The sequence below is a fragment of the Varroa jacobsoni genome, unplaced genomic scaffold (genome assembly GCF_002532875.2).
Source record: "Varroa jacobsoni isolate VJ856 unplaced genomic scaffold, vjacob_1.0 scaffold_284, whole genome shotgun sequence".
NCBI classification, from domain to species: Eukaryota; Metazoa; Arthropoda; class Arachnida; order Mesostigmata; family Varroidae; genus Varroa; species Varroa jacobsoni.
This window is the reverse complement of record NW_019213186.1, coordinates 134013-161013: the sequence shown is the minus strand read 5'-3', so window position 1 is coordinate 161013 and position 27001 is coordinate 134013. Positions and strand designations below refer to the sequence as shown.

Genomic DNA, 27001 nt, shown 5'->3' with positions numbered 1-27001 from the left:
TGTTTATTGCGTTTGCTTATTATGAAATACTTAAACTTATCTATTAATTAAGTCGGCATCTTTTAGCTATTAAGTTCCTGCAGTTACTTTAGTATCAATGCAGTTATTTAATAAGCAATATTCAGCAAAGTAAATAGTATAGGTAATAAAGAAAAAATTATTTACTACGCGTCTATTATATTACTGTGTATCTACTATTATTACTACCAAATGATGCTTCATTAAAGTTATATAGCATGAGATATTTTATTAATAAAGAGGTATATCTTGATAGTCGTTTCGCAATTGCTATGAGAACTCCGCAAGTGCTTGATTCTTCTTAATCTGATTCTACAGGATGTGTCTGAGTTTCATTTCACATTAGTGTGCTTTATCCGTTACTCAAGATTTCCTTATCATTGCACTTAAGCGTATTTAAAACCGATATTAATGTACTCACACTGTAAACACTCTACCATTCGGTAACTTTTTGGAAAACATTTTTTTTCTAAGAAAATAGAGAAATATCAAAAGAGCCAATGTCATCTGTAGCAAAGTGTTTTTTTTTTTTTGATTCACTTTGTATGCTCTTTTCCTCTAAGCGCGGATAAAAGCTGGCTCTAGAATTACTAGACTAGTTATACTGATTTGGTGGGTTCATACGTTAATTGCATCCAAAGATACTTCCATACATGGCTACGCTAAAACGGAATGTCTTAAAGATTACTTATGCTTCCTTTTGTACGTTTATCCGAATCTCTCTAAATCAGACCAGTTCAGGCAGATCACAAGTTCGACCAATAATTTGTTTTTGCAAATCGAGAAGCTATACAATGCTGCAGTGCTCTTTGTCACTGCGAATCATGCTCAAAGTTTCGATATCTCTGATTACAGTTTTGACAAAAGCAGAAACCAGAAAAGCCGTGATAAGTCGATATTTTCTACCGAAAAGATGTTCTTTTCCATAATGTCCTGTTTGGGTGTAGGTCAAGGCACGCTGGTGTTCTCCAATAGCAGGTCGTTCGAACGGCCGCTACATGGCAACGCTGAAAGCTTCTCGGAATCAAAGGTTCGGGAACAGCCTGATAGAACGAACATCATAAATCATTCATTTATTTGGATACCTCATGTTATACCGAGGCAGCGAGTGGGGGGTTCACTTGCACTGAAAGCTAGCTACATTAAATGGCGGTTGTTTTGATACGCTTAGAAAAAAATAGTTACCAATAATAATAATAACAATAATACTAGTTAATTTCCACTCTGTATAGACTGAAATGCCGGCTGAAATTTAGTCTTTTGGATGCCTGCAGGTGACCTTACCGTTCTATATACCTGATGTTGAACGCTGGACCTCACCTATATGTTGCATTGAAATCTTATAATACTTTGAGTCCGCTTTTGACTTTCTCTCAATTTTTATTGGTTGCTTCCAAATCCTTTGAAAAGAAAACCCATTTTACAGTCACAGCAGACCCCGGGTGTGTGCTCAGGCGTGACATTCACCGTTTGCCTAATAGTTTTACGTTTGAGCTATTGTGCATAATACTCGGATCGAAACTGAAGTAGCTCTGTGGTCGAAAAATCTGTAGAATTCAGTTCTCACGAACAGTAGATATACGCCCCATACAGGACTTACTAACGTGTATGTATACTAAGCTCTAACAAACAGACTTTGTAAAACGTCTACGAAAAACACTTTATTACGCCACAGCTCTCTTGGCACACAGGGGTTGCACACGTATATATGGGAAATTAAACTATAATATCTATTGGTATCGTCGAATATTGATGCGATAGGTTTGCATACCCATGTATTATAAGACTGTAGGACATTATACTCGAACAGAACGGTTCATACAACTGCCACACTTCTGAATCTTGATACTACGGGCCTTTGAGGAAGATAAGAACTACAACAGACCGAAAAGAAAATCCAATTTATGCGTTTTCGCAAAGTTTCTGCAAAATAGAACGCTTTTCAGGCCCTGTTATTATCATTACTAGAAACACTCTTTGGAAGGGACGGAGAGTGAATGAAAGCATACCTCTTTATTTTAAACGTCTGTAACATCGGCCACTGCTGGATTTGCCCGAGACACAAGAATAAATCGTCACGGTGATGGGTTTCCAGGTAGATTCATTAGGTGAAGCCGGGAGGGAACCATGAGCTTTCTTCTCGGACCCCTACCTCTGCAGAACGGCCCGAAAAACAGTCGACCTTCACAGAGAGACTCATTCGTTTCTAAACAAGATGAGCTTACATGAACTATTATTGCATCTGCTTGTGTCGGACTGATCTGACAATACCGCTTGACCAATGAAAAGTATGTTTACTATGTTTCGATTAGAAGTTACAAACATTTTAGTGTAGTGTAAACTTTCTTCTGCTAAGAATATCCTCAGCACGGTCCGCATTTCGTGAAGCGTTTAAAAACCATCTTTTCTATTATTTAATTATTATCAGGTTTGATTATGTTTACGATATCTATTATCTCTGCGATATTACTATGTGATACAACTAGCTATCTATGGACGGCTCACGTGCTCTTCAAAATGAAAATTTGTGGATTTTGTGGAAATTTTGTGGAGGATCAAAGCATGCGTTGCATATTATCGCTCTTTGACGCAGAAGCGTCATATTTATTATTAGGACTATGAATGTGTTCAAGGACGAGATGAAAAAACCTCGATTACTTCATGCATAGCTTGTAGATGTTCGACAGCTGCAAATTCTCTATGACTCGACTTGAGGCAAAATTAACACCGTATTTTTCTTCGTGTCTTTCGCCTTTTGATTTAGCTCCTAAATAATAAGTCAATCTAAAAAATTATCCGTTATTCACAGCTTGGGTCCATCAGGCCGATAGATGTCGACCTGACTGGCACGTTTTTTCAAAGCAATAAAAGGACAGACAGTGAGTAGGCCCATTGAGGATGGCTTCACATATCTATATCTATTATAATTTGCATTAAAAACTAGTATATGTTGCGTAGACCTATCTCCTGCATTAAAAATAAGAGCAGGTATATTAATGGAATTGAGTGTTCTTTTCAGTTTTGGTTTTAAGCGACTATGAAGCGAACTATGAAATTAAATACACAATATCGTAAAAGCAAAGATCTACATTTGCTTGAAAGGCAGACAATAACAAAAACGCTCAATCCGTCTCTGCAAGTTTTTACCGTAGCGGGATTTCTGGTAGACAAGTTCGCTGTGTTCGTGACGCAGTTCGGAGGTTTCCTTCCTACAGGCAACAGCTTCTATAGAAATTTTTTCATTCTACTAGGAGGATGAACTCAACAGTTGTCTGTCAAGTAAACAAGACGCTCGAATTCTTTTATCTGAGGTACACCGGCGTTGGTGGGCGCAGCTTTTTCGTAGCAGTTATCTCGCAGAAGCTACGGCCATTTTAAAGCTAATCATTCGCAGATTCTATTGGTTTCAATCTCTCGATTCATATATGTAAATGAACAGCATGGGTAGAGCGCACCAGACGGTTGTAGGAGAATCAGCCAATTTTCGTAAACTCAATATATTTTATTGATTACGCGGACTCTTCCTCCAGGCAATAACCCCTGACCCATGCACGGACGAAATGTTTTATGGACATCCTTTGCGAACACGTAAGACGGAGCAGCTAACAGGTTCAACGTGACCTGCAGTACGATGGTAAACTACTGTTTCATTGAATCATTCCATAAAATTGCCACATATTGAGTTCATCCTAGTCGCAGATTACTAACTACGGATCCATCGTTCTCCTAGGCGCACGCTCTTATAGATGCGAACGAACATAGTAATTCATCTATTCGAAGATAGAACACTGACCTAAAGAAATTTTTCTAGACAACAATGGGCCAATCCGCCAGTTTCCGTTGCCCAAAATTGAAGCATGCATCCACCCGTAGCAGTCGTTTCGTTGTCTGACAGGTAATAATTAAGACCAGAACAGTAACAAATAACTTCGGCACAAACTTAAGGAAGTTGGTAAATTGTGGATCTAACTTGGTCAACAGCAATTTATATTGCTCGGAAATGTCAGCCATATTTCAAAATGGGTTGAAAATCTTGCAAAACTGCACGCCCACAGTGTTACTTTTGCAGGGTATGAAACTGATCATTGATTGCTGCGAGAGATTTTTTCGTTTCCAATGTAAGCCGATTGTTTGCTTCATTTAATCAGTGGGAAATAGCTTCTTTAACTACGAATTAGTGATGCTAGTTGTTTCAGGTGAAAACTCTCATAGGAACTGTTTAAGCCTTCGAATTAAACTCCTGGGTCGTATACTTATTTTGGTAAAAACGTTGTAGTTCTATGTAGGGACTCACCTATGCAAGGCGAGTTGATACCAGATTGGGTGTCACAGAATTGTACGAAGTGCCAAATTACAAAAAGTTTATAAAAGTTCTGGTAAGGCAGATATAACGGCACATCTGAAAGGCAAGCAAACCTGCAAATCCACAGGCAGTATTCCGCACTTAATACATCTAAACATTCATAATAATAGAGCAATACCATGATACTTCTGTTTTATATGGTTTCGTAGCTGATGTGCTTAAGGTAACAAAAGGCTACCTTGCTTCGCTTACTCAGATGGGCTCATTTTTTTCATGTCGGGTCTATCCTCATCAAGCAAATCAGCTTTTCCCAGTGGTTTCAGAAACTGTTTACCCAACTTGAAGTGCTCGATTTTTTTTTCATGCAGATTACGTCTCGGTTATTGTATGACAAAAAGAAGTCTATGTGCCGTCAGGGAGGGACCTTTCTTTGCAAACAGAACGAAGTTTGCTCGTCTTCTATGTATGTCCAGCCAACCGCTAGATACAGCAGCGGTCTTACCATAACGGCTTACGATCAGCAAAATAGCGTAACCACTCCGGCTGCACGAAGCAACAACGACGCTACGGTGTCATGCAGAGCTTGAATTATGAGACGATATATGTATGTTATATTGGTAATGAAAGCTTCACAATAAATCTACCTACGAGACCTAACGCGCTATACTTATATATACATGTACATGGTGTCGTCTTTTCGTGATGTATGGACCTTTCCGATGGGACAACGTTTTGCTCAGATGAACAAGCCATCATTATCCTATTATCGACTTCCATCGAATTTTTTTTTTTATAAAAATAACTATTCCAAGGTCCAGTGTATCGTTCGCTATACGGTCCGCCATCTATAATCTTCTTCTGTGAACGGGGAGTGAGTCCGCATAGAGGCGGTACCTAATGCAGGAACTGAAAATGTATGATAATCCAAACACCTCGATGTTCTGTTGAGTGTATTGCACTGAGACCCTTATGTTCCGTTTCGAATTTATTCCATCCAGGATTTAGGCGCTGGTCGAACGTTTGCTGTATGAGCCGGGCACGGAAAGCTAAAATGAGACCTTATTTGAGAAAAAGTGTTTGCAAAAAAATGCGGAGCGACAGCCCAAGTCACATAGTATTTCCTATACAATGACAGACGTTGTCGTTTTAATCTGCTGTTACGCATTCGACCAAGCGATTTCACTTACTGCAGCTTAAAATCGAAGAATGTAGAAATATGAATTGAAAGTATAGATAGCTACATATATAATTCCCCTTCTAGTACCTAGTATTGAGGATAATCCATAGAGAGGATATCTGGATTATCGGAGACGGCCTGTATCAAAATGGGTTGTTACGCTTAACAGTACGGCTCGTTTGAATAAATCTGTGAATACCTAAAACACTATTCACTACTGACCGGCAAATATTTTATCAGATTTCCATATGAAGATAACCATTTCGCAACCAGTTGTTAGATCTTTTACATTGCCTAGTAGCAAAAACGTTCATCCCGAAAGCGGTTGGTCTTCGTTTTATCGTTGTACATACACTCTGTCAGCAACTTTGTGTTCGTCCATAAATGTTGAGATGGTATCAGCAAGTCGAACATATAATTACAAAATGTTTATGCAATATATAAACAGTGACTCTATCCGATAGAGTTCAAGAAAGAAGATCGTAGAACGGCTTTTTTTCCCATAAGAAACGGTCACAGTCGTTCGCTGTTAGGGTTCCCGTTAATTATGATCTTATACATACGTTCTTTGTGTATCAATGATTTTCGTCTCAAAAACAAGAGACAAAATTACCGTTCAAAACTGCATTAAAAATAAATATTTTTACGTAAAATATTTACTCTGCGGCTTACTGAACGCTCATCATCGGCGATTTATTATTTAGCGGATAATTATTTCGAATAGAAATAATAATAGGAATAATTAATAGTTTCCTACCATCTCTTAGACGATTCACTGTAATATTTTTGTGGGACTTGGTTCACTCTTCTGTAAGATGACAGGCTTCTTCTCATTATTATGTTAATATCCATTGTAGCAGTGACGATCGTTTTTGTCAGCGTATTATACGTCCATGAAGACATCGATATTTGAATCTACGCATATCATCCTTACTCGGCACGCCAAATACCTGTATTTGTTAGGACCTATATCCAGATTTTTATAGGACGCTTGTTAGAATTGCTACGACACAACAATTTTTTTACGCAGATCTCCCTGACGTTTTATTATCTGAACAGGAATTTTGGCCAAGCTGTCATAACACAAGTTACCTGTAGGCCACGTATACCAACTTCAATTCCTTGTTGTATTTTTCAAATTGAATAGGTTTGTCTCTTTTCCGATTACTTCTGTTCTCTGTTAAGGTTTTTTTCTATTCGACTTACATACATACATATATATATATATATATATTCTTTTTTTGTTTTTAGCGGGTTTTGATAACAATTTTAGGGGAGGGACGTTATTGCGTTGACTACCTTACTCTGCAAAGAGCAGATGTGGGTGAGCTGGCAAGGGACGATAAATTGCCATCCAGAAGTTACCTTTCATAAGCCGTTAGTTCGTTATTTCGACAAATTCGTTAATTACAATAAAAATCTCCAACCTGCAAATAGGTACTATTGCTAATCGGTCCCACGCTTTCGGAATCATTCACTAGGACCTTGTCGAAATTTTCTATCTTTACATCAGCAGACGATATGTTCAACTTCCCTTATATAATCGTTCGTTAGCGAATTGTGTTCTATACCTGCAAAGTATTTGTTTTATTATATAGCAAGTATCATGATCAATTTCAGTTTATACCGATTGCTAAAATGCTAGGGACATTGTTTTCTGCTCTATTGTTACATATAGTAAGGACTCATTATTCACAAGCTATATTATAACGTGTACGACGTTGTCCGAAAATGATTTACGCTTTATTGTATCAGACGTCACTGCTGAACTTGTGTTATTATAGATTAGTTAATTAATATTATTTTTGCTGTCTTCCCGTTTATGTGTGCCGATCGGATTGGCTCAAAAAAGCTGCCATCGATTTCCAGTGCTGAGTCGACACTGCGTAGAGAAGCAGCCTTTTCTCGAAGCTGAAGTACTGCTTGTACGTTCTTTCCAGCTTCATACTTCGATGGATCCGTGTGCCGGCAGACGGCCCGGGTTGGGCGCTCCAGGCCCCCCCCCCTCCCTTGCTCCATGAAGCAGCCATTCGCCTCCTCCTTTGTGGCTTCCGGTTCTTCCGGCTTTCCGGTTGAGAAGCGCACAGGTGTGGAGTCAACAATAACTGCACGAACGAACGCAACTGTACGTGTATCAACAGACGGATAACGCACTGTGAGAAAAGCATGCCATCAGAAATGGACGAGACATTTTTGCTGCGTACTTTCCCAAGCGGCACGTAAAAAGGGACATAGTGCACCATACGGCATTTCGCTTATTCGGGTTGATGTTATGAGCGCGTATATACGTAGCTCAACGGCAGACCTATGGATGTGTCTATTTGCTATGGGTAAGAGCATCAGTTTCGCACACCCATCAACAGTCCTAACGATCGACGTTGTTGGGTACATGATTCAATTTAGCATTTACAATTGAATATAGAACAAAGTTACCTATCTGTAGGACTAGAAACAGAAACAGACGTAACTACATATCCGGATACGTTACATAGGTAAGCTAAAAGAAACTGCATTATATTTTACTATTATTATTCACGTTATTATTTACTATTATTAAAAACGTTCAGAAATCTGACAACGCTAGAACGTAATTCAAGTTAAATGAATCGGCAACGAATGAAAGTTACAAACATTAACCATATCGATGTAGCAACAGTTCTAATTAATAATAAATATACAATGAACATCGATTCACCAAGTGCACACGATAGTAACTAACATACGTTGTGGAATTGTTTTTTTTTTTTATTTGAAGAGGTTAAGAAATAGTGTGCAACGCAAATCGGATCTCATTGCAAACATGTTTATTTCCTGCGTAATAGCCCTCATCTGCTCAACCGCTCGTTCAAAACCTCAGCATTTTTCACCGTTACGCCAGAAGACTGCCGACGATCATCTTTACAGATCCACTAAGCAGGGCCGCATCGGCGACGCTGGACGTGACAAAAATCTTCGGAGGGAAAGCGTCGGTTGTTAGTTTTCTTTGTTAATTAATACCTCTGTAAGGACCATTTGTAAGTTCAGCGAACACCCGGTGATAAAAACAACTTTTTCATTATAATAATACTATATACTTGATACAGATCGACGTAAACAATCGTTGCGTTAGAGAAACGTGCCTAACGAATGGAGTGTGATCATCGCTAGTCATTCTTCTTGAATGCGCATACGTCGCACTGACGAAACAAAACAAATCGCAAACCCAACGAAGAAACCTTTTGCATCTCTTACAAAGAGCCATCAGTTCTGGGTTCTGTGTCTGTTTGAATGCTTTGTTCATCTCTGAGCAGGCTTCGTTGCAGGATTCCCGTGGCAGATCTCAGAGCATTAACCACCAACGACACGTTCTCCCGAACGAAATTGAGCGCGGGCCCGACAGGACGAACTCGGGCGGTTCGAATGGCGCGGCTTAGGTGCGGGAAGATGTTCGCCCTGGTCGTGTCATCCGCGTCTGGACCATACAGTAGGTGTCTGTAAGATGTCGAGCAATCGTATACTACTCTTGAACTCTCATTAAGGACAAATTTTCGTAGACGGAACTTAATTATGCGTTATGAACAGTACCTGGAACTATGGTGTCTCGGATATGCCGGAGGTAATAAAAAGCTCCTTTCAAGCTGTAGTATCCTCTCGTTGTATTCTTGAATGACTGTCAGTATATCTGTAAAAGATGAGTGAAACAGTGTAAATTCGTATGTTTTATTGCTTATAGTAAAGCCGTAATACTCTGCAATTTCAGCGATAACGAAATATTGAAGGCCATTGTAGCGGCGGTACTAGTGTTTCTGCATCAGCGATATCGGCTTTCACTTATGGCTTTCGTTCCTTAGCCTCGCTCATCTCCCTTCGTAAATTACCACCTGTCCTTTCTACCTTCGCTTTCGCTACTCCTAAACGCCAATGGACGCGGCATGCATTCTATAGTCTGGCTAAATCTAAGAAAATGTATTATATCATACCTCTAGAACTCGCTGATAAGCGGCTTGAGCTAGTTTACAAATAAGTAACCCTCAGATAAGCCTGTAAGGTTCTTATGATACACAGATAACATATATTCTACTACGTAACATTAAACTAACTGTGAAATAAAGTAGGTATCGAAAACGTTACGCGCCGCCATGTATTACCGACGCATATGCCCGTTTTTAGAGTCCAAGATACAGATTTTATCATTTGATCACAAGGGGAAACTTTCTAGCGGTATACCTTAACGGTGATTATCAGCAAAGGAAAAAGTAACAACACAGCGTTCGCCTCAGTTAATAGCTAGCAAACGTAAACTACATGAAGACCGTTCGTGGCTTTTGCTGATTTGTTAAAACCAAAAATCTGTTTTGAAATAGCTAAATCCTTCCACATGGGCTATTACTTCAACGTTTTTTTTACTTACTATGATCATGCGAAGCGGCGGAGCTGTCGAAGTAGTCTTGAAACTCATTGGCGGCTTTAGCGAATTCCCTGACAGCCTTGTTAAGGGGGTCCGTTCGAATATGGTTAGCTCGAAAAAAGTCTCCATGCTGTCTTTGAAATGGGCCAAAGTCGACGGATATCTGATCGGCGTAATCCGTAGCCTAATGAGATAATGAACGATTTACTTATATGTTGCAGTAAGTTACAAAAATGTAGTTCTGCTGTTTGCATTGTTTATTGAACCGGGGAAAGTGAAAAATGCTTAAAAGCCAACGGGGCGAGAAACCTTATTTGGAAAATTCTGGATTTGCCCTTTGGTTTTGAACAACTTAAACGTGAGCTTAAGCACACGGCTGATATGCCCAGGCGGGCCGTTTCTCCTAAGGAAAAACGGGCTATACCTGTGCATTCGAAATGGCAGATCTTTACGGCGTGTGATCTACATTCAAATATAATGTCATAATCTATTTGACAAAAAAATGCCTGTCCAGAAAAAACTACGTACCCTCTAGTAGCACACGTAAAATTATTTTATTGACGTTAATTTATCGTAGTTATTTCTATCTCATTTTCTATGTGCAGCAGGCAAAATAATGCCTAGCATTTTCTGCTGGAAGATCAAACGCTTCGTTATGTGTTCGCTTACTTCACACGTAAACGTGATGACTCTGCGCACATGAGACCCTAGCTTGAGTAGCGGTTCTAAACAATTTTACCATGTTGTTTTCAAGAACATTGCGAACTCCGAATATGAAGATATGTAAATAACAATAATTATGGTACCACGAAGGTGCAAATCGTGTCTTAACACAGTAACAGCCAGAAGGGAATGTGACCCGAAAGCCGCCCTATAGACCCATTAACGTATTTTCGAAGCTATATCTAATCGCACATAACAGCGTTACATGACGTACACAGTACGTCATCGCCGTCGGCTTCTTTTTTCTTTTACCACGTTTACCTTCATAGGTAGCAGTGGACTATCAGCAAGCTCAAGTGCGACAGTGGCTATTAGCTGGGCTAATGCAGCCATGGCGCGCTGCCCTGGATCGGTCACATTGACAACCACGTGCCAATCGTCGTACGCCGTTCGTGCTGCCGGGTAGTCGGCATCTCCGTCACGAGATACGAAACGCGCGCGCGCTACTGACACGCCGAGAAGCTGTGTAAACACCGTGAAGTCAGCGCCCCCCGCTGGTGGCAAAATTTCTGGCACGAGGCCACGCCGTGATGCCAGATGAGCAGAGGGTCTTGCACGGGCCCATTGAGCCAGCAAGCTCTCGCCGTTCCGAGAGCGCGACGGTGGCTTACTACTACTGGAAGTGTGTCTGGTAGATCCCTCGCTTTCGCTATGGCGACTAGCTTTCTTGCTGCTGTTGCTGCCGCCGTAGGGTTTGCCTTTAGCAGCTATACTGAAGGTCAATTCTTCATCTAGGCCGAGGCCCGGAATCTGTTCCGCTGCCTCACTTAGCGCTTGTCGGAGCAAAGGGCTGGCCATCACTTGAAGCGTTCGGTTACCTATTCACAAGCAAAATATGAAAGAAAAATCCGACATTCAGCACGGTTAATTCGATCAGATATTTGTACCACTAGCAGCTTGCTCGGTGCTTGAAGAAAGCGTAGCCATCTTGGTAATTTAACTGCTGATGCTGACAACCCGTTAAAGATAGTCAGCCAATGCGGCAACGTTACACGCCAGCTCTATTGATATACATTCGCTCCCAAAGGGTCGATTCTATAATGCTTATTAAATGGTTTAAATTATCATTGTTCGTTGCCAGTCGTAAGTAACGTAACGTAAATGAAAAAATTACGAAACTTTTATAGAATTAGGCCCTTCTATGCTGTGACACGTAATTTCATCACAGAGGTGTTCGAGCATCGGGTGCAAGCCTAACAATGTAGAAAAAAAGTACATACGCTTACTATGAAAATTAATCTAGCTGCCAGAAGTCTAGATTATGCCATGCTTATTATAATGTTTCGTAACATTTTAACTGAACAAAAAAACATTAGGTAAGTATGATTCAAATCGTTTTTGTCAAGCTCTACGAGACCATTGTTAAATGAAAATGTCCTTAGCACCTTGTTATTCGAGCTCGATGGCGGCCTGCTCACAGTACGGCACGCTCTTTTTTTCCTTACAGAGACCAAACGGCTTTATACACGGACGCTACGTTGACCTCAATAGATAAACTGCCTGGTCTTCTGCCTAAGCAAGTAGACAGGGAAAATCTGTATGATTAAGAACGGCCAAAAGGCGCCAAATCCCTTTTCAGGTAGATAAAAACAACGTTGGAAAAAGAAAAGGTTCAGGGCGCATAGCTGAGTAGTGCCTTTAGGTATATAGGTAAGTGATATCAAGGCTCCGTGACAGCGTACCACCGAAATGAAAAGTCGTGGGCGAGGGCGAAAATTTCGCTGAGCCTCTCCACTTCTCGGCTTCGCTGCATTTCAGCTAAGTAAATTGACTGGCATACAAATCTAGGCGGCTATATGACCGGCCCTCATTTCCTTCGCTCATAGAACGATGACAGACAATATCAAATTAACAGGCCCGGAGCAGACGGCATTGTACAGAAATGTGCTCTGCTACATAAAAAAGCTACTCCTTTCTAATCAACAGTAACTATCCTTCAATTAGTCAGGCGTTCGTTTGCTTTCTTATACACAACATTACCCTGCTGATCGAATTATACGTTAGCTTTGTGATGGATCCTTCGATGCAGCTGATAGGTTATTTATGTCAGAGCAGTAGCGGGAACGGGCATAAATGATGCTCGCTGGTGGAATAAGCTACGGCATCACCGGTAGAAACTACACTACAACTTCTGAACATCACCGATGCGACTGAGTTTGTGGTGAATTATAACAACGGTAGCAGATAGTGATATTCGGGTATCAAAAATGAAAAAGCAAGCTAAATATAACTGAATAGTTTTGGGGCCTTGTGAAGGTGTCCCGTCGCGCTCTTAGCCGTGTCGTATTCTCTCAGGGCGCCGACGACGGAACGAGCCAAAAACAGGTTTCGTCCAGCAGAACGGCAGTGCCTGCCAGCCATTAACGACTTGACCTTAGGCTGACGTTTTTGTCATGCTCCCTCACTTGCCATTGTGTCCTCTACGCTGCTGCTTTGCAGACATGTACGTGCTTGAAAGCAAGAATATATACGTCGCATAACTTACGCTATTTGACAAATGTTTGATATAATTTTATCAAATGTTAACACTACACGTTAACGTTGCCTACTCATATTTTACAATAGTAGCCAACGTTATTGTTATAAAGCAATACGTCTCAGGCACATATTTCGTAGTAGTTCATGGACAGAGTCAATGAACCACACCAGCACCTTAAGTTAGATGCGTGCCATTACAAATAAACTTACGAATTTCTCACCGGTTACAGCCTGATCGAGGCCAACATATGCGATGGTACGCGACGCCAACTCGGCGCGATGCTTTTGAAGGAATTCGGTGCTTCCCACTTGACCAAATGCAGATGCGTCCCAAGCAGCGAACAACAGCGTTCGTTGAGGTCGCCATCCCTCCAGAGTAACCAGTTCTGATAAAACTCGAACAACCTCGTTGTAAAAAAAATTACAGTTTAATTGATATTTAAAAAACACTCACAAATAACTCAGTAAACCACAACGTATACTCGCCGCTACAAAACAAGCAATAGGCCATAAGCGGCCTAAGGCGGCTATTAATACTGCAGTATTCTACTAATATAAACCTGTATAGTGCTAACGTTAAGCATTGTTTTCGTTGGCTGGCCATTTCAACCACAGAAAGAAGCGTCTCCACGCTCAGTTCTCAGCCTAACCACCACGTGTTAAGTAGGCAAATACACTCTTTCTAAATTATTCCAGTACGACATGTGGCAAGCGTAAGAAATCGCTCAGAACAACTCATAAAAAGCTTAGTGAAAGTTAGCTAAGGAAATTTCCATGAAACAGCATAATTTGAAGATCTCACTCCACCGACAATATGATCAAACGATTGACGTTTACGCTGATAGAGATTCGGCTCACTTGTAGAATTTGGATTCAAAATATAGCATGAATTTAGCAAAAGCTAAGTTTTCTTATAGGTTAGTTTTAGCCTACCTCCATTAGCACAGCCATTCCCGAGCCGGGGTCCCCGGCGCCGCGCGTCCACGAGTCGTGATGGCAGCCAATGATAACATATCGACCTGTAAGATCCACAAGACATCAGAAAAGGTACGACTACTGCATATCCTTGTTTGAATATTTAATCTTACCATAAAAATCCAATGGCTAGACAGCAAGCACATGCCCTTGCAGAATGCTCGAGCTATTTCGGAAACTGTCTAAGCCTTCAGCCAGTGTCATACTAGTAAGTTGAATTGATTATAACTGCGGCTAGTTTTAGCAAGAGATAGGCTTGTTTTTTCAACCATTAACATATGAAATTAGCACTTCCACGTGAAGAACCTATTTATCAATCGGATCCTGCTAGTTGTCATTTTACGGCCCAATACGATCCACGCGAATTCTAGCTATAGTTCCAGAAAATACGTCGATATGCGGATTTCTAGCGATTAGATAAAAAAAAAAATAGAAAAATGATAACAGTTACTAAGACGCGTTGGCACGGGAAGATTTACCAACAATAGAATTTACATGCATGCCAATATGTACTGGCCTAATCGAAGGAGAGACAATATGTCTGCTTTGGTGCATAGGTGAGTTAGAATAGCTTCAAAAATAAAGCACGGCCCGGGGCAACCACTTGGCTTCATCCCAGCCGTGTTATCAGCTAGGCAGCACGTTATCTTAATATCGCTCCTGTAAAAATTGATATTAAGCACATAGTGACGCCTCCAAAAGGCCTCTTGTTGGGCTAACTTCATACATGCCTATGTGCGTCCTAAGTTAAGACGTCAGATATGAGGCGTTTTATCTGTCAGACGATGTTATTTGTTATATACTTTCTTGTGAAGGGGAGTGCATCATTTTCAAAAAATAGTTACCACTCGTCGCAGCGAATGCTCCGAAAGGACTCAACGTTATGCATAACGGTTCCTCAATGGAGCCTTATATCGCGCCACTTGAATAGGACGTTTATTTTATGTAGACAGTAAATATCTCAGCGATAATATAATATCATCTAATTGACTATGGGTCGCAGCACTTACCTGGCTGGTGTGTACCAGGGATGACGCCAATGGTGTCGTGGATTGACATCTCGCGGAAGAGATTAAAAGACGATAGCTGCACCTCTCTATTACCCCGTTTACGAAGCAGCAGAGCACAGATCGACAAATCATTACGAATACAAGATCGAACGTCATTAGGGAGGTCAGAAATTCTCGAAGCTTCTAGCGATGTAAAAAGCGACCTGCACAGTTGTACGGCGCAAGCCCTACAGTAAACAATACCTCCTCTTTCGAATGCTACGTTGCACTCTCGAATCTTTTTTTTTTTTTACTAAATTTCAACTTGACTAACAGATGCTTCTGAATTGCGAATGACTGTGTTGGCTCTAAACAAATATCTGACATATTTATTTTAAATGAAGCTAATAAATTTCATCTTTACTTTCGTAACGTATGTCCTGCGTCTGTGGGCGCATCGATCTGACTCGCTGTCGACTCCACGCGGCCATAAGCAACTAAAAGAACTACTACCGTAAATTCAATAAATGACTGTATATCAGCCAGCCGTGCGCTTTACGGCCCTCGCTTTGAAAAACTGATTTACACTAGTGGGGTTCCTTTCAGAGGTAGAACTGACCCTCAGCTCCCTTTTCACCTTCAGCGAATTCGGCTATTATTTGAAATTGCAATAACGTTTTTAGAGCGAATGTTTACGATGACTTCAGATTCATATCTTCGTCTAGTGAAACAGACGTGAAAAAAATCAGATATGTACATTTTGCGTTTAACTAGGTACAGTTTGGGCGAAATCAATGTGTTTTATATGAACACACGTCCGAAAATTCGCGACCTTTATTAGGTTCCGCGTGCTTAAATCGTATTCACAAAGGTCGGTATCGTTTTTATATATTGCAGGAGACGTTCATCGGTCCTCGATCGGTAGCAGTCCTACCGAACAGAAGCCATGCGGCTTACACGGAATAAATCATATGTTTGCAACTAGTTTCAAGTTCACTCCTTTCATCGAGAACCCCCTTCACTGCCAGTGTTATTTTCATTTGCAATAATGCCAGTGATTCGGTAGAAACCAACTTCGAAGAACTAATACAAGCTATAAGGCTAATGATTAAATAGTGGGCTGCAATTACACAACTTAGTTATTTAAATAATTATCACCGACCTCATCGTTGTAGGTCGAGCACCTGGTCATCCCACCAGCGACGCAGTCGAACGAGACAAATGTATAACTCATTGTTTGACAGGTTTATACCTAGCCTTTCTTTATGTAATGTTCACCTAATCTGTAAACCGTATTTTTAGGCCGGACGTGGGTGACATTGATCTGATTTGTATAGGATTGTCGCATTTCTTCGGGGATAGTCTAAGTACCAAACGTATAGAAACAGTAGTATCTAGGATGCGTCAATAAATGATGCATTAGCAAGGATTCTGAATAAATTTACTAGGCCAATTTAATTCGTTTCGTGGGGTCAAAAACTGGGCCTTTCTCGATAACAAATCGACTAACATTATCTGTCTACGCCATAACTGTGTATAATAATTTTTTAGCGCTTAAACACTGCCTGAAACACTTATTAAAAAGCTATTAGATGTAGTAGCCTATAAACTTTGAGCAAATACACAAGAGCCCAATTACAATAAATATAACTGTGATGACAATAACCCAAAATCGGACAGCGGTAACTACAAAGCAAACGAGGTTTTTTATAGGATCTTTCATCGTTATTAATATCCGCTTCATAGAAATTATATCCAAATGCCTTAGAAACACCACGGCTAGATCCGGTCAAACCCAGAACGAACTGGTAATTTGTAAAAAAAAAAAGCATGTATTTTTAGGTAGGCAGCTAACGATATTATACGCAAAGGTTTCAATTAAAATCACTTACAACGAATTGTTAGTAGTGAAATGACGGAGACACTCTATCGATGATTCTAGTACAATCGTCTATTGGCTATGACATTGATTGGGCGCTAAATAATACCACGAGTGGTTCTACCTTTTTACCAAAGAAGACACAAAAGGAACGGAAAAACTGGCTTTCGCCAAATGCAACGTACACATGATCGGTTCAAATATCTACAGGTGAAACGCAGGCAGTATAGACGGTGTGTTTTCTAGTTGAACACGCATGGCCTTTCGACAAATCGCCGGATCTCCCTTATTGCAGCAAAGATAGAACACAAACAGTAGGTAATACTTACTAATAACAGCTACCACATAGTAGGGCTAGTGATTTTGTTACGGACATATAAAAATGCGTATTGTAAGAACACCGTATCAAATGTACATACAGCCTGCGCTATAGTATATCGGCCGTACGGCGTAAGCAGTTCACGTAGCTTACTTTCTCTCTTTCTAATGGCATTGGCGAAAAGGAGAATGTCCGCAACTGTGTGGCCGTATGTTCGGGTAAACATTGACATAGATCTCTCCGGCAAATAGGCGCAGTCATGTTTGCATACTTATTATTTGCTTGGTGGGAACGGCAAATCAGAATCCTGTTGTCGACAGGGTATCGCCACTATCATTATTGCAGGCTGGTGTACCTATGTGGAAAACAACGCGCTATAAACCATATACATAATTCTTGTGGGATGCATGGCTGAGTTTGTTCAGGATATTGGGCCGAAACGGAACGGGCGCCGGTCTAGACGTAAGAATGGCTGGCGCCGCCCAGAGTCCCATTGGGAGGTTTGCCCGCGAATCTTACGCATCGGTGAAGCTCAATTGAATTTTAACAAGAAACCCTTCCGACCTTCCCCTAGGGCCTCTGAACGAGGCCACTCCACTTTGTCCCAAATACTCATACTGCCTAAGGGATAACTAGAAACGGGAAGAAAGGAGAGCTACCAGGTAATCGTCCGTACGGCCCGTTTCTTCTCGTCAAGGTGGCACAGCGATGCAATAATTTTGTCCGCCTGTCCAACCGATCAATGATAATTCCCTATTAGGAGCCATCGTTGAGTCTATGGTGATGAGTGCGCCTCCGGCTCGTTGGCCTGCCATTGCCCATCTTACGAAAGCAGGCGCTCAAATGCTGACAAAACTTTTCATTAAGAAAAATGAATATTTTCCGCGCGGAATGTCAGCGGGAATTGTATCCCTAATTATTCGCTCCTCCAAGTACGTGTGTATGAAGCATTTGCAGCGAAGATAGAGCTGAACTGTTGGTGATCATGATTTACGCATTTGGATACGTACCGAAGACCTGAGGATATGATACGTATTTGTAATTGAACAACTACAGTTAATCAAATCATTGATTTGAATACGTACTCTTAAAGAAGTTCAAGAGTACGATCCGTAATCATAGTAAATAAAAAGCACCTGTACACCTACATTGGGACGACTGGTAGGACACATGTAATAAACATGATTTACGCAATAATAATATAGTTTAAATCGCAAGCTTTTTCCGTAACGATAAAGGGGTTAGTCTTATCAAACCCTTCTCTCTTTACATTGATGAGATTCTGCAGAATAAGCAAGTTTTCCTATATAAATTACCAATTCCCGCAAGTTAATGTAAAAAAACACTTTTTTTTCACTACAGTTTATTAATTAAAAGGTGTTTATACTTGAGATGTTGATATCATCAAGAAAATGCTAGACATTAAGTGTCAGTATACAAGTTGGCAAAAACTGGCTAACACAAATAAAGAAGAGATCTTTTGAAAAAATCCGTTTGTTTGTTTGTCCGTTGATGTCGTCGTTTCATCAGTTCTATTCAGCCACATAACTACAATGCTTAGCTAGATTTGTGTTTATCGAATGTCTCTCTACGATATTTTTGAGCAACTATCGCTCACCATGATTTAGGTCGACAAACAATTGCAAAGACGAAACGTTCTTCACGTTATTAGTTAGCTGCGTCCTAATTGTCATCATTTAAATTGTTATTAAAGCATCTTAGTTTGTTCATCGAATTTCGTTTTCCTATAGCAGTGCGCAATGCAAAAGCTAAAGAAACAGACAAGACCATCAAAATCAAGATGCCCACTATTTAGCCACCATCTAAATAATCTCCCTTTCATTGTCAAGTGAAAAACAAAATGTGTAATAAATATACATATATATATATATATATATATATAGAGTATAATCTATCCGTTAAGGCATTTAAAATGAGGCCCTAGAATAAAACGATTGGCAAGGCCTATATATACATATGTTCATATAAATATCCATTGAATGCTCAATAACTATTTGTAATATTGTAACCAGGTCTACGATTGTTTCGATGCCACTACAGTTAATGATACCGTCGCCACTGAAGCTAAAATGGAGGCTTTTTGATTACATGCAACCCCTCATCGCTGCATAGTTTTATTCCCTTCAAAGCCTTGAACCATACACAGACCTTTACAGCCAACAGCAATTTTTCCCTCTGACAGAAATTCTTGCCCCTGTTCGTTGCCTCTCAAACGAAGCAGCTTCGAATATGCCAGTACAGAAGGGGGCGAGGGGGGCGGAGTAACTATAATGACATTATGCACCACGTTTATTGGAGACAGACAAGGCGTCAGACGGGAAGGATACGGACTAATGCTTAAGACATCCCTTCAACCGATCAGCCTTTTTCGTGTCGACATCTTGCGATCGATATGCTACCCTTCGTAGTCGTTTGTATCTGGCTTTCGGGGCTTCCCTTGGGGCCGTTTACCGTAAGCGACTGCCAGCGGACCGCTCGGATCTGTACAAGTATGTGCGATACGATTGCTTGGATAACAGAGGCAGGAGTACGATCGGATAAATTATAGACGGCCTCCCTTAGGCTAGAGGAGATGAAAGAAAGAGGATACTATGTGGAATAAAAAAACACGTGATATTGCGTAATGCCACTGAACGAATCTCAGGTATGTAGATGTGCTCACACTTCAGCGGCGTCCTTGTATCCGGGACCAATTGCGTACGAGATGTTGAGACGACCCTGCCATTCGATTGGTGCAGCTGGACCACCCATTCCTCTGCAAGGGAGACGAAAGCGAGGAAGAAACCTCGGGCAAAATATCGATACTACTACGACGAAAATAAAAATTGATCCAATCTCATCCTGATTTAATAAAGATCTGTTTGAAATTTTATTGCCCAGCTGCACTGTTAAAATTCACTCGGGGAGGGCACTGGAAGCTTTGAGCTTTACCACCACTAAAGTAGAAATACAATTCACGCAGCAGTTCACGCAGAGCTTAGAGAAGAAAAATAAATGAGCCTGATTCCTTTTGCTAACAAAAGAGTTAGGTTTAGCATGTCAGCCAAGTAGGCTTACTAACTTGCTTGTCATTGATTCTGACAAAGAATAGAGAGGACTAACTTGAGAAGATTTTGAGCGTCGAGTGCGCTGATTGGCTGCACTGGCAGACCAGGCAATTTCAGATCAGCTCTTGGAAGACGAAACATGTCATCGGTAGCTGGCAAGAAAGGGGTTACGGGATCTCCTGGAAAGCTTTTCAAACAATCGCGCTCAATAGCGTCCAGTGGTATAGATCTCTTGACGTCTTCTTCAATAATGCCTTCCACCGGTTCCCAATCGAACGGGTCACGGTATAAAAGTACACCTGTTTTAAAAGAAAATAAAAAAAACACGCTAGAACATAAAGAAAATTCTTCAAAGTGTAAATGGCTTGAAGCTAATAGTGTCTCATTTTTAGGATTATATTTAGTATTTGTGAGAACCGACGCAAGAAGGACATTTCATCCATATTACATAAATGTGTGCCGCTAAAATTAACTTCATATTGTTCTTAATTAAGCTCGATTTAAACGTTATAAGTTCAGGTTGAGGGATACCAGACGTTAACGGTAATGGCCTTACTAACTGTGCGAGCTGCGCACGCTTATAACTTCTTTTAACTGGAATTACTTTTTACTGGTAGAACCAATTGGCCTTCGAAAGGATGACTACAACCACAATATGAAGAACTTGGGAATGTTATGCTTTACGCTATGCACACATGACTACCTAATATGATGTATAAATGCATTGGGCGCAGATAGGTGCTTTATAGCTAGCATGGTACTAGTTCACCAATGTAGAAGCGTGTTTGTATGTTAAGCACGAATTTACCGTATTGTGAACTTTAAGAGTCTTCAGCGTTCCGAAATATCGTTGCACGTCGTTCAACGTGTTTTCCAGCTTTTTGTTGTTAAACATATTATAACTGTTCTATTTGTACTGCTTACCCTGTATGCCGTTCTCTTCAGCACGCCGAATCTTAGCGTCAAGAGCTTGTCCTCTGCCGTATCTCATAATAGCGATTGTTCCATTAAGTGTAACTCCACGAGTTTTCAATACTTCAAAATCTTCTGCGAGGCCGAAATTGACGTAGACCGGTTTGCCTCGGACTTTTCCAGGTGATGAATACGCCAGGTACGGATGTGTTTCTATAAAAAGTACGTCAAATAATAAATAACATAGAAACTTGTCATTATATTCATGGATGCGTTGTCAATTTTGACAGCTGCACACGATGGCCAGTGCTCGCATTGAAACTGCTTGTTGCAACATTAAGGAGGTAAATGTATTGTGTTCTGAAATCTGGGACTAGATATATCATACAAATGTATGGTCTCTTGTCACCGAATGACCTTGCACCATTGTCTGATCGTCAGCATTTTTACGTATATTCTCAATTTTAGACTCTTGAACGTGTTCGCTTTCCGAAAATTCAGCTTGGCTCACAACCGTTTTTTCTCGTTTCGACACAATCGAAAGAATAACATGATGGAGTAGAAATAGGGGGGTGAAGCTTTATAGGTGCCTAAAAATTAATTTTTCTATAGGGTGATGGCACCTCTTAGGTTTCGTCGCTCTTTGGCGGTCTTAGCGGCGTCAATGATCATCACAGCTAGAACGGAAACTCCGCTTGCAACAGACAGGGACACGGATGTGTTTCACCTATTTATTCCACATCCTTACAACCATATAGTGAAGAACGAGAAGCGCTTGTTCCTTTTCATGCCATGAAAAGTTCACTCTTGGGCTTTTTCTTGCGTGGGCTAAGCGTCATTGCAGCAGGAGATGAGATAGCTGCTCAGTACCGAAGAGCTGGTTGACTGGGAAAGGCACAGAATGCACACCGCAGGCAAACCAATGACAGACTAACATGACGAGCGATGGCGCCGCTGTCGCACAAGGCCCCCCTTTGTCATTTGCCGCCGTTTGTTCTTTTATAGTTCCTCTCAGCAGCGTCCCACTCAACTCCCACGTCCCATTAGATGCACAGTCATTTTCAATATCCACCCACTCGAACATATTTTGTACACCGTAGAACTGCTGCGAGCCGTACGGCCACCGCGTGTGACGGCCACCGCGTATGACGACCACCCGCAGCGTGTCTGAGCATTTGCCCAATCTATCCTCGTCTAGCTTCGGCAAGTAAGAACAGGTCGACTTCTTTGCTCTATTCACGCCACAGACGGATATATGGAACAGGCAAAAAGGCAAAATGAATGAGAGAAAAGCGCTACACTTGCAGAACCATTGGCCAAGCAAAGCCATGAGTATTCTAACGGACATAAAGGCTTGTTGGTCTTATTTCTCTACAAAAAAAAATATATGAACTACGTATAGTCCAGTATGTGCGATCAGATATCTTCGTGCCGGCCGCACCTAGCGTAAACCTACGCGGCCAGCATATGACTCGCCTTCAGCAAATAGCCCTTTTTGGTACTGAGCCAGCCTCGCTCCTAACAATGCTATCAACATCAATATCGTCATCGTATCTGTACAGTTTCCTTTATAGAAGTGCATTTAAGGCTGAGACATAGGACGTTTTCTTTGTCCTAGTCTGCTATCACTAATGCGAGTCGCCCTTTCTTTATCCCGCTAGCTCACTTTGCTACTCACTGTCCGTCCAACGACGGTCCGATCCGCTTACGTAGATGCCACTTAGCGATTCGTCCGTCACCCAGCCTTTGAGGAACCCACAGCAAAGTAACATTCGCAATACCAAAGCGCTCGAGGTCCTATGCATCTCCACGTAAGGCCATGTGAGCGTGAGTTCGAATCGTATGAAAGTGTATCTTAGTTTGCATATGTTGAAAGCGTGGATCAAGTCCGGGGGATGACAATAATGGAAAACCAGTAGGGAGAAAGCTTCGGAGCCGCTATTACTTTTCGGTGCAGGAGAACGTTGGTCGGTTGGCACCGACACCGGCGACGATCGAATTGCGACAATCGGCAGTGGTAGCATGTACTAGTGGGCGGCTTACCGGCAGCTGGAAGCCAGGCGGTATCTGATGGCGCCAAGCAACTGTGCTGGTACAGCCGTACCGCTGTCGTCTCAGACCATAGTTGCCAGCTGTAGCTGTACATCTTTTTTTTTTGCTTTGGGTGCGTTAGTAAAGCCGTTTCTGCCGCGGATGGTCTCAATGGTATTCGCGACAGAGGAAGGAATAGTGAAAACGGCCCGACTGACATAAACGACAGCCATAGGCTCGGCTGGACTGCTACAAACGCCAAAATAGCCACTAGACCGACGCGTGTGATGCAACGTAGCATAGAACATTAGATCAGTGCCCTAGAAAGACCGAAATTCACTTACGGACACATAGAGTATATCCCGGCTCAAACACTCTGTAGTAGGCCCAGTTTGGGGAGTCCCAAGCAGCGGATCCACGCGCAGCGTTTATCGGGCAATCTATATTGTAGAGGATTGCTTTCCTTGTGCACATCATGGATACGGGAGAATTATTCGTAATTTAGGTTTTGTAGTTGAGCGGGTTCGTCGAGTGGTCTGAAAGGGGAAGAAAGAAAAGCTGAGCAGAAAAGCCATAACCGTAAGTAAGAGACGAGGGCGGCTTATTTGAACAAACGGCTATTGACTGTTATATGACTGCTGGCAACGAGCGCAGCTTGGAAGGCTGTCATATTGCTCTGCGTTGCTGACCGCGAAGCTTTGTCGTTCAATATCTTTTATCAAATAGAATGCGAAACATCTCGCACATGTTCATACACCGTCACATGTTCTTACGTCTGCTAGTACTCGTATATTACGCACAGAACATTGCACATTAACATGGAGAAACGACGGACACATAAGATACATATACTCGGTGAGTAGCAACAGCTAAATGAAATTTGTGCTAACTCCTTTCGCCTCTCCCTACCTGATCCTTCACCGTCTTTTTCTGTCGCCAAACTGACACCAACTAAAATCCAACAGCCCAAGCCAAATTGTGCGGAAAGCGCGCTGTTGCTACGTTATCACCAGTGCTGCTAGTCTTGTCAAGGCGAATAGAACCGGGGGCCTGAGAAGGACGTGGTCCAAGTGGAGGACCTAGGGATACCATGTCGAATACATTTCCATGCGCAAGACCCCCACATAGAAACTAAATATAGGTGGAACAACCTACATTTTTGCCGATTTTACATGGGACGCGAATAAATAACACGATGCACCGTTTTCACAGCTCTGCCATTCGTTGTTGTGACGAGCCAACGTTAGCAAGCAGAATAACCTCTATGTAGTTCTCGTTTTCACCGAGCGCTGGCTAAGAATTGAATAATGAAGTTAAAAATATGTTTAACTAGTTTACCAATTGTAAATGGTAACCGATTATAGTGAAATAGTTTAGCAGTAAATAATACCGTACACTTCTCGCACTCCATGACGTTTCGGCTTATCTAGGGGCAAGTGAACGTTGTTACGAAGACGCACAGTTTTACAAACCCGAACTGGGTTCAAATGCTACAAGAAGAAGCTTATCAAGCGTAATGAGCATAATACGTTCCCCGTACCAACTGCGGTTGTAGCTGTCAGCCTATGAAGCTTGGTTTTTATTGTTTCCCGAAGTCTCTTAACCTTTATTGTTCTCTGTTTAAAAACTTGTTAAATGAGAAGGAAAAATTAAAAATAAGGTTCTTCTTAAATCACAAAACTCGCTAACGTTATTTAGTAACCTGCACATTAATAATTAACGCACGGTATTTACTACGATGCTGTAATGACGATACTTGGCCATTTTAAACTGGGGCTTGGCCACATAAAAGGCACAGAGCCGGCCTTCAGAAGGTGTCTCCGCTCTCTTTCTACATTTAACACACAGCTTGCATAATGAATCGTGGGCTTGAGTTCTGCAAATTAGTCGGGAGAGTTCTTCTATAGCTTTGAAAGGCCTCCTAACAGTAAACGCTGCTACTGCCGTAACTGTAACGGCTACTGACCCAGCTGACTCTCCAGGGGGCTGGCTAGTGAGTGGAACTGAAATAGCACTCGGGAGCCTCTGGTGATTCGGACTTCATTGGCGCGCTCCATGTCGGGATAGGACAGCAGTGGCCGAAAGGTTTCCACCCGGGCTCGCACGCCCCAACTCGACCACGCGGCGCGGATCTTCCCTGCAAGCTGCGTACCCTTTTCTGATCCCGCTACGTGAAAGTCCTGTGTCATAGTCCTGCAATACCCCACATAAAACCGAAAAAAAAAAATGAAATACACAATGTGTAGGATGCGTTTTTGCATATATGTCGACTATACGGATAGTACGTGTCCTAGCAAGCTATGTATGCTAGATATGCGAATGTTTAATGTCGTTGTTATAGAGTTTGTGCGTTAGCCAAAAGCCGTAAAACTAAAATGCTTAAGAAACGTTTCGCTCAGATATGTTTAGAGTTTATCTTTGGTCAGCTAGTCATTCCTTATATTTATTTATATATATATATATATATATATATCCACGAAGTTTTGCCCACGTGGGCAGGTCGCGGCATGAGTATTAATCTTGAAAGCAGTAGTAAAGGGCATTGCAGACACTTAGAGGTATTCAGACAGAAGCTTATTTATCGTAAACCAATAATACGTTTTGAAGCACGATAGCCAATTAAACTCTGCGTGCAATCGTCTGACTAAATAAAAGAGTGAGATATACAAAAATACGACCAACGTTTATATATGTATTTCTCTTGGTCCTCAGTGCACAAATCCCACAACTCAAACTATTTGTACCCCAGTTTACGGTAATAGCAACATGTTAGAAATGTAAAACTATTTTTTGTCATAAAATCATTTTCATTACTGAAGAATAGCTACTTTTAGCAATATTTGGTTAAATATCGATGATTGTTCTTAGCTTATAATGAGCTATTCCTTTATAGTTTGTTGAACGCTCCATTTTTTTATTTAGTGCTAGTGCAGCAAAAAAAGATTCTTAAAAAATCAGAACAATTACATATATATACACTTGGATTCGTATACTTGTCGAACGCGCTAAAAACAAAGCCCGTTTCTGAGATTATTTTCGAGGAACGAAAATGGTAGCGACATTGAGGGAAACACATCAAACAATAACTCATAAATATATATATATATATATATATTCAAAATAGTGATAGACTGCAAAAGATCACATTGTACCGTTTTGACCGAACAGTGCACACTTCTAGGTGTCTCTCTTGCGAGTGCAAAAATCGCTCGCTCGTGATCGTTCTCGCAATTGCTCTGAAGGCATCCATAGCACAGCACGACCAGGGCAAGCGAAGAACGATAATTACAATTTGGTAGTCCATAACCCTTTTGGTTACCGTCGGAGGCATTGCGAAGATCACCGGCCAAGCGGACTGAAAACCTCTTAGTGGAGCCGATGGTACTCGTGAGTGCCAGTCCGCGAGGCCTGCGAAGAATTGCACCGCTTGTTCTCTTTGTTGTTTCCATTTCCTATTTTATTACCTTTCTATTCTACGTGCTAATTCGTTCTTATTCTCGCCTGTATCTGCTGAAACCTCTAAGTTGCTATTCAATGTTCGAAAAGGCACCCCTTACCTTGTACCTTTGTACCCCCAGCGATTCTCTAGTCCACCGCTCTTCCTTCCGATACTTTCTGTGTATTTAGTCCACCTAGTGCTATCTGCACCAGCTGGAAATTCGCAATCTCTTTCGAGTTCACTGATGATCTCAAATGGCTCGCCCTTTGTCTGGGTCGGCTTCAGGCTGTGATGTTTGCCTTG

At 41.4% G+C, this 27001-nt stretch overlaps 1 protein-coding gene and 1 long non-coding RNA gene across 6 annotated transcripts in view; one reads left to right on the top strand and one right to left on the bottom strand.

Moving 5' to 3' along the window:
* Window positions 1-1331: 1331 nt before the first annotated feature.
* LOC111259000 (uncharacterized) lies at window positions 1332-5104 on the top strand. The gene is made up of 3 exons (XR_002679352.2): window positions 1332-2306; window positions 3549-3652; window positions 4690-5104. It is a non-coding gene; the product is annotated as an uncharacterized LOC111259000 (long non-coding RNA).
* A 714-nt stretch (window positions 5105-5818) lies between these two features.
* The window catches only part of LOC111258992 (aminopeptidase NAALADL1), a 36735-nt gene continuing 15552 nt past the window's right edge, over window positions 5819-27001 (bottom strand). For 4 of the 5 annotated variants that reach the window (XM_022830635.2, XM_022830634.2, XM_022830636.2 and 1 more), the window contains 11 exons: window positions 25226-25452; window positions 21241-21441; window positions 20372-20615; window positions 19932-20024; window positions 15072-15157; window positions 14020-14105; window positions 13308-13491; window positions 10870-11426; window positions 9889-10069; window positions 9063-9159; window positions 5819-8969 (listed from right to left, as the gene is read on the bottom strand). In XM_022830635.2, coding sequence (XP_022686370.1) covers window positions 8726-8969; window positions 9063-9159; window positions 9889-10069; window positions 10870-11426; window positions 13308-13491; window positions 14020-14105; window positions 15072-15157; window positions 19932-20024; window positions 20372-20615; window positions 21241-21441; window positions 25226-25452 — 2200 coding nt within the window. In that variant the 3' untranslated portion in view covers window positions 5819-8725. The remainder of the gene's footprint in view (window positions 8970-9062; window positions 9160-9888; window positions 10070-10869; window positions 11427-13307; window positions 13492-14019; window positions 14106-15071; window positions 15158-19931; window positions 20025-20371; window positions 20616-21240; window positions 21442-25225; window positions 25453-27001) is intronic. The other variant, XR_015310393.1, reaches the window with a different exon arrangement.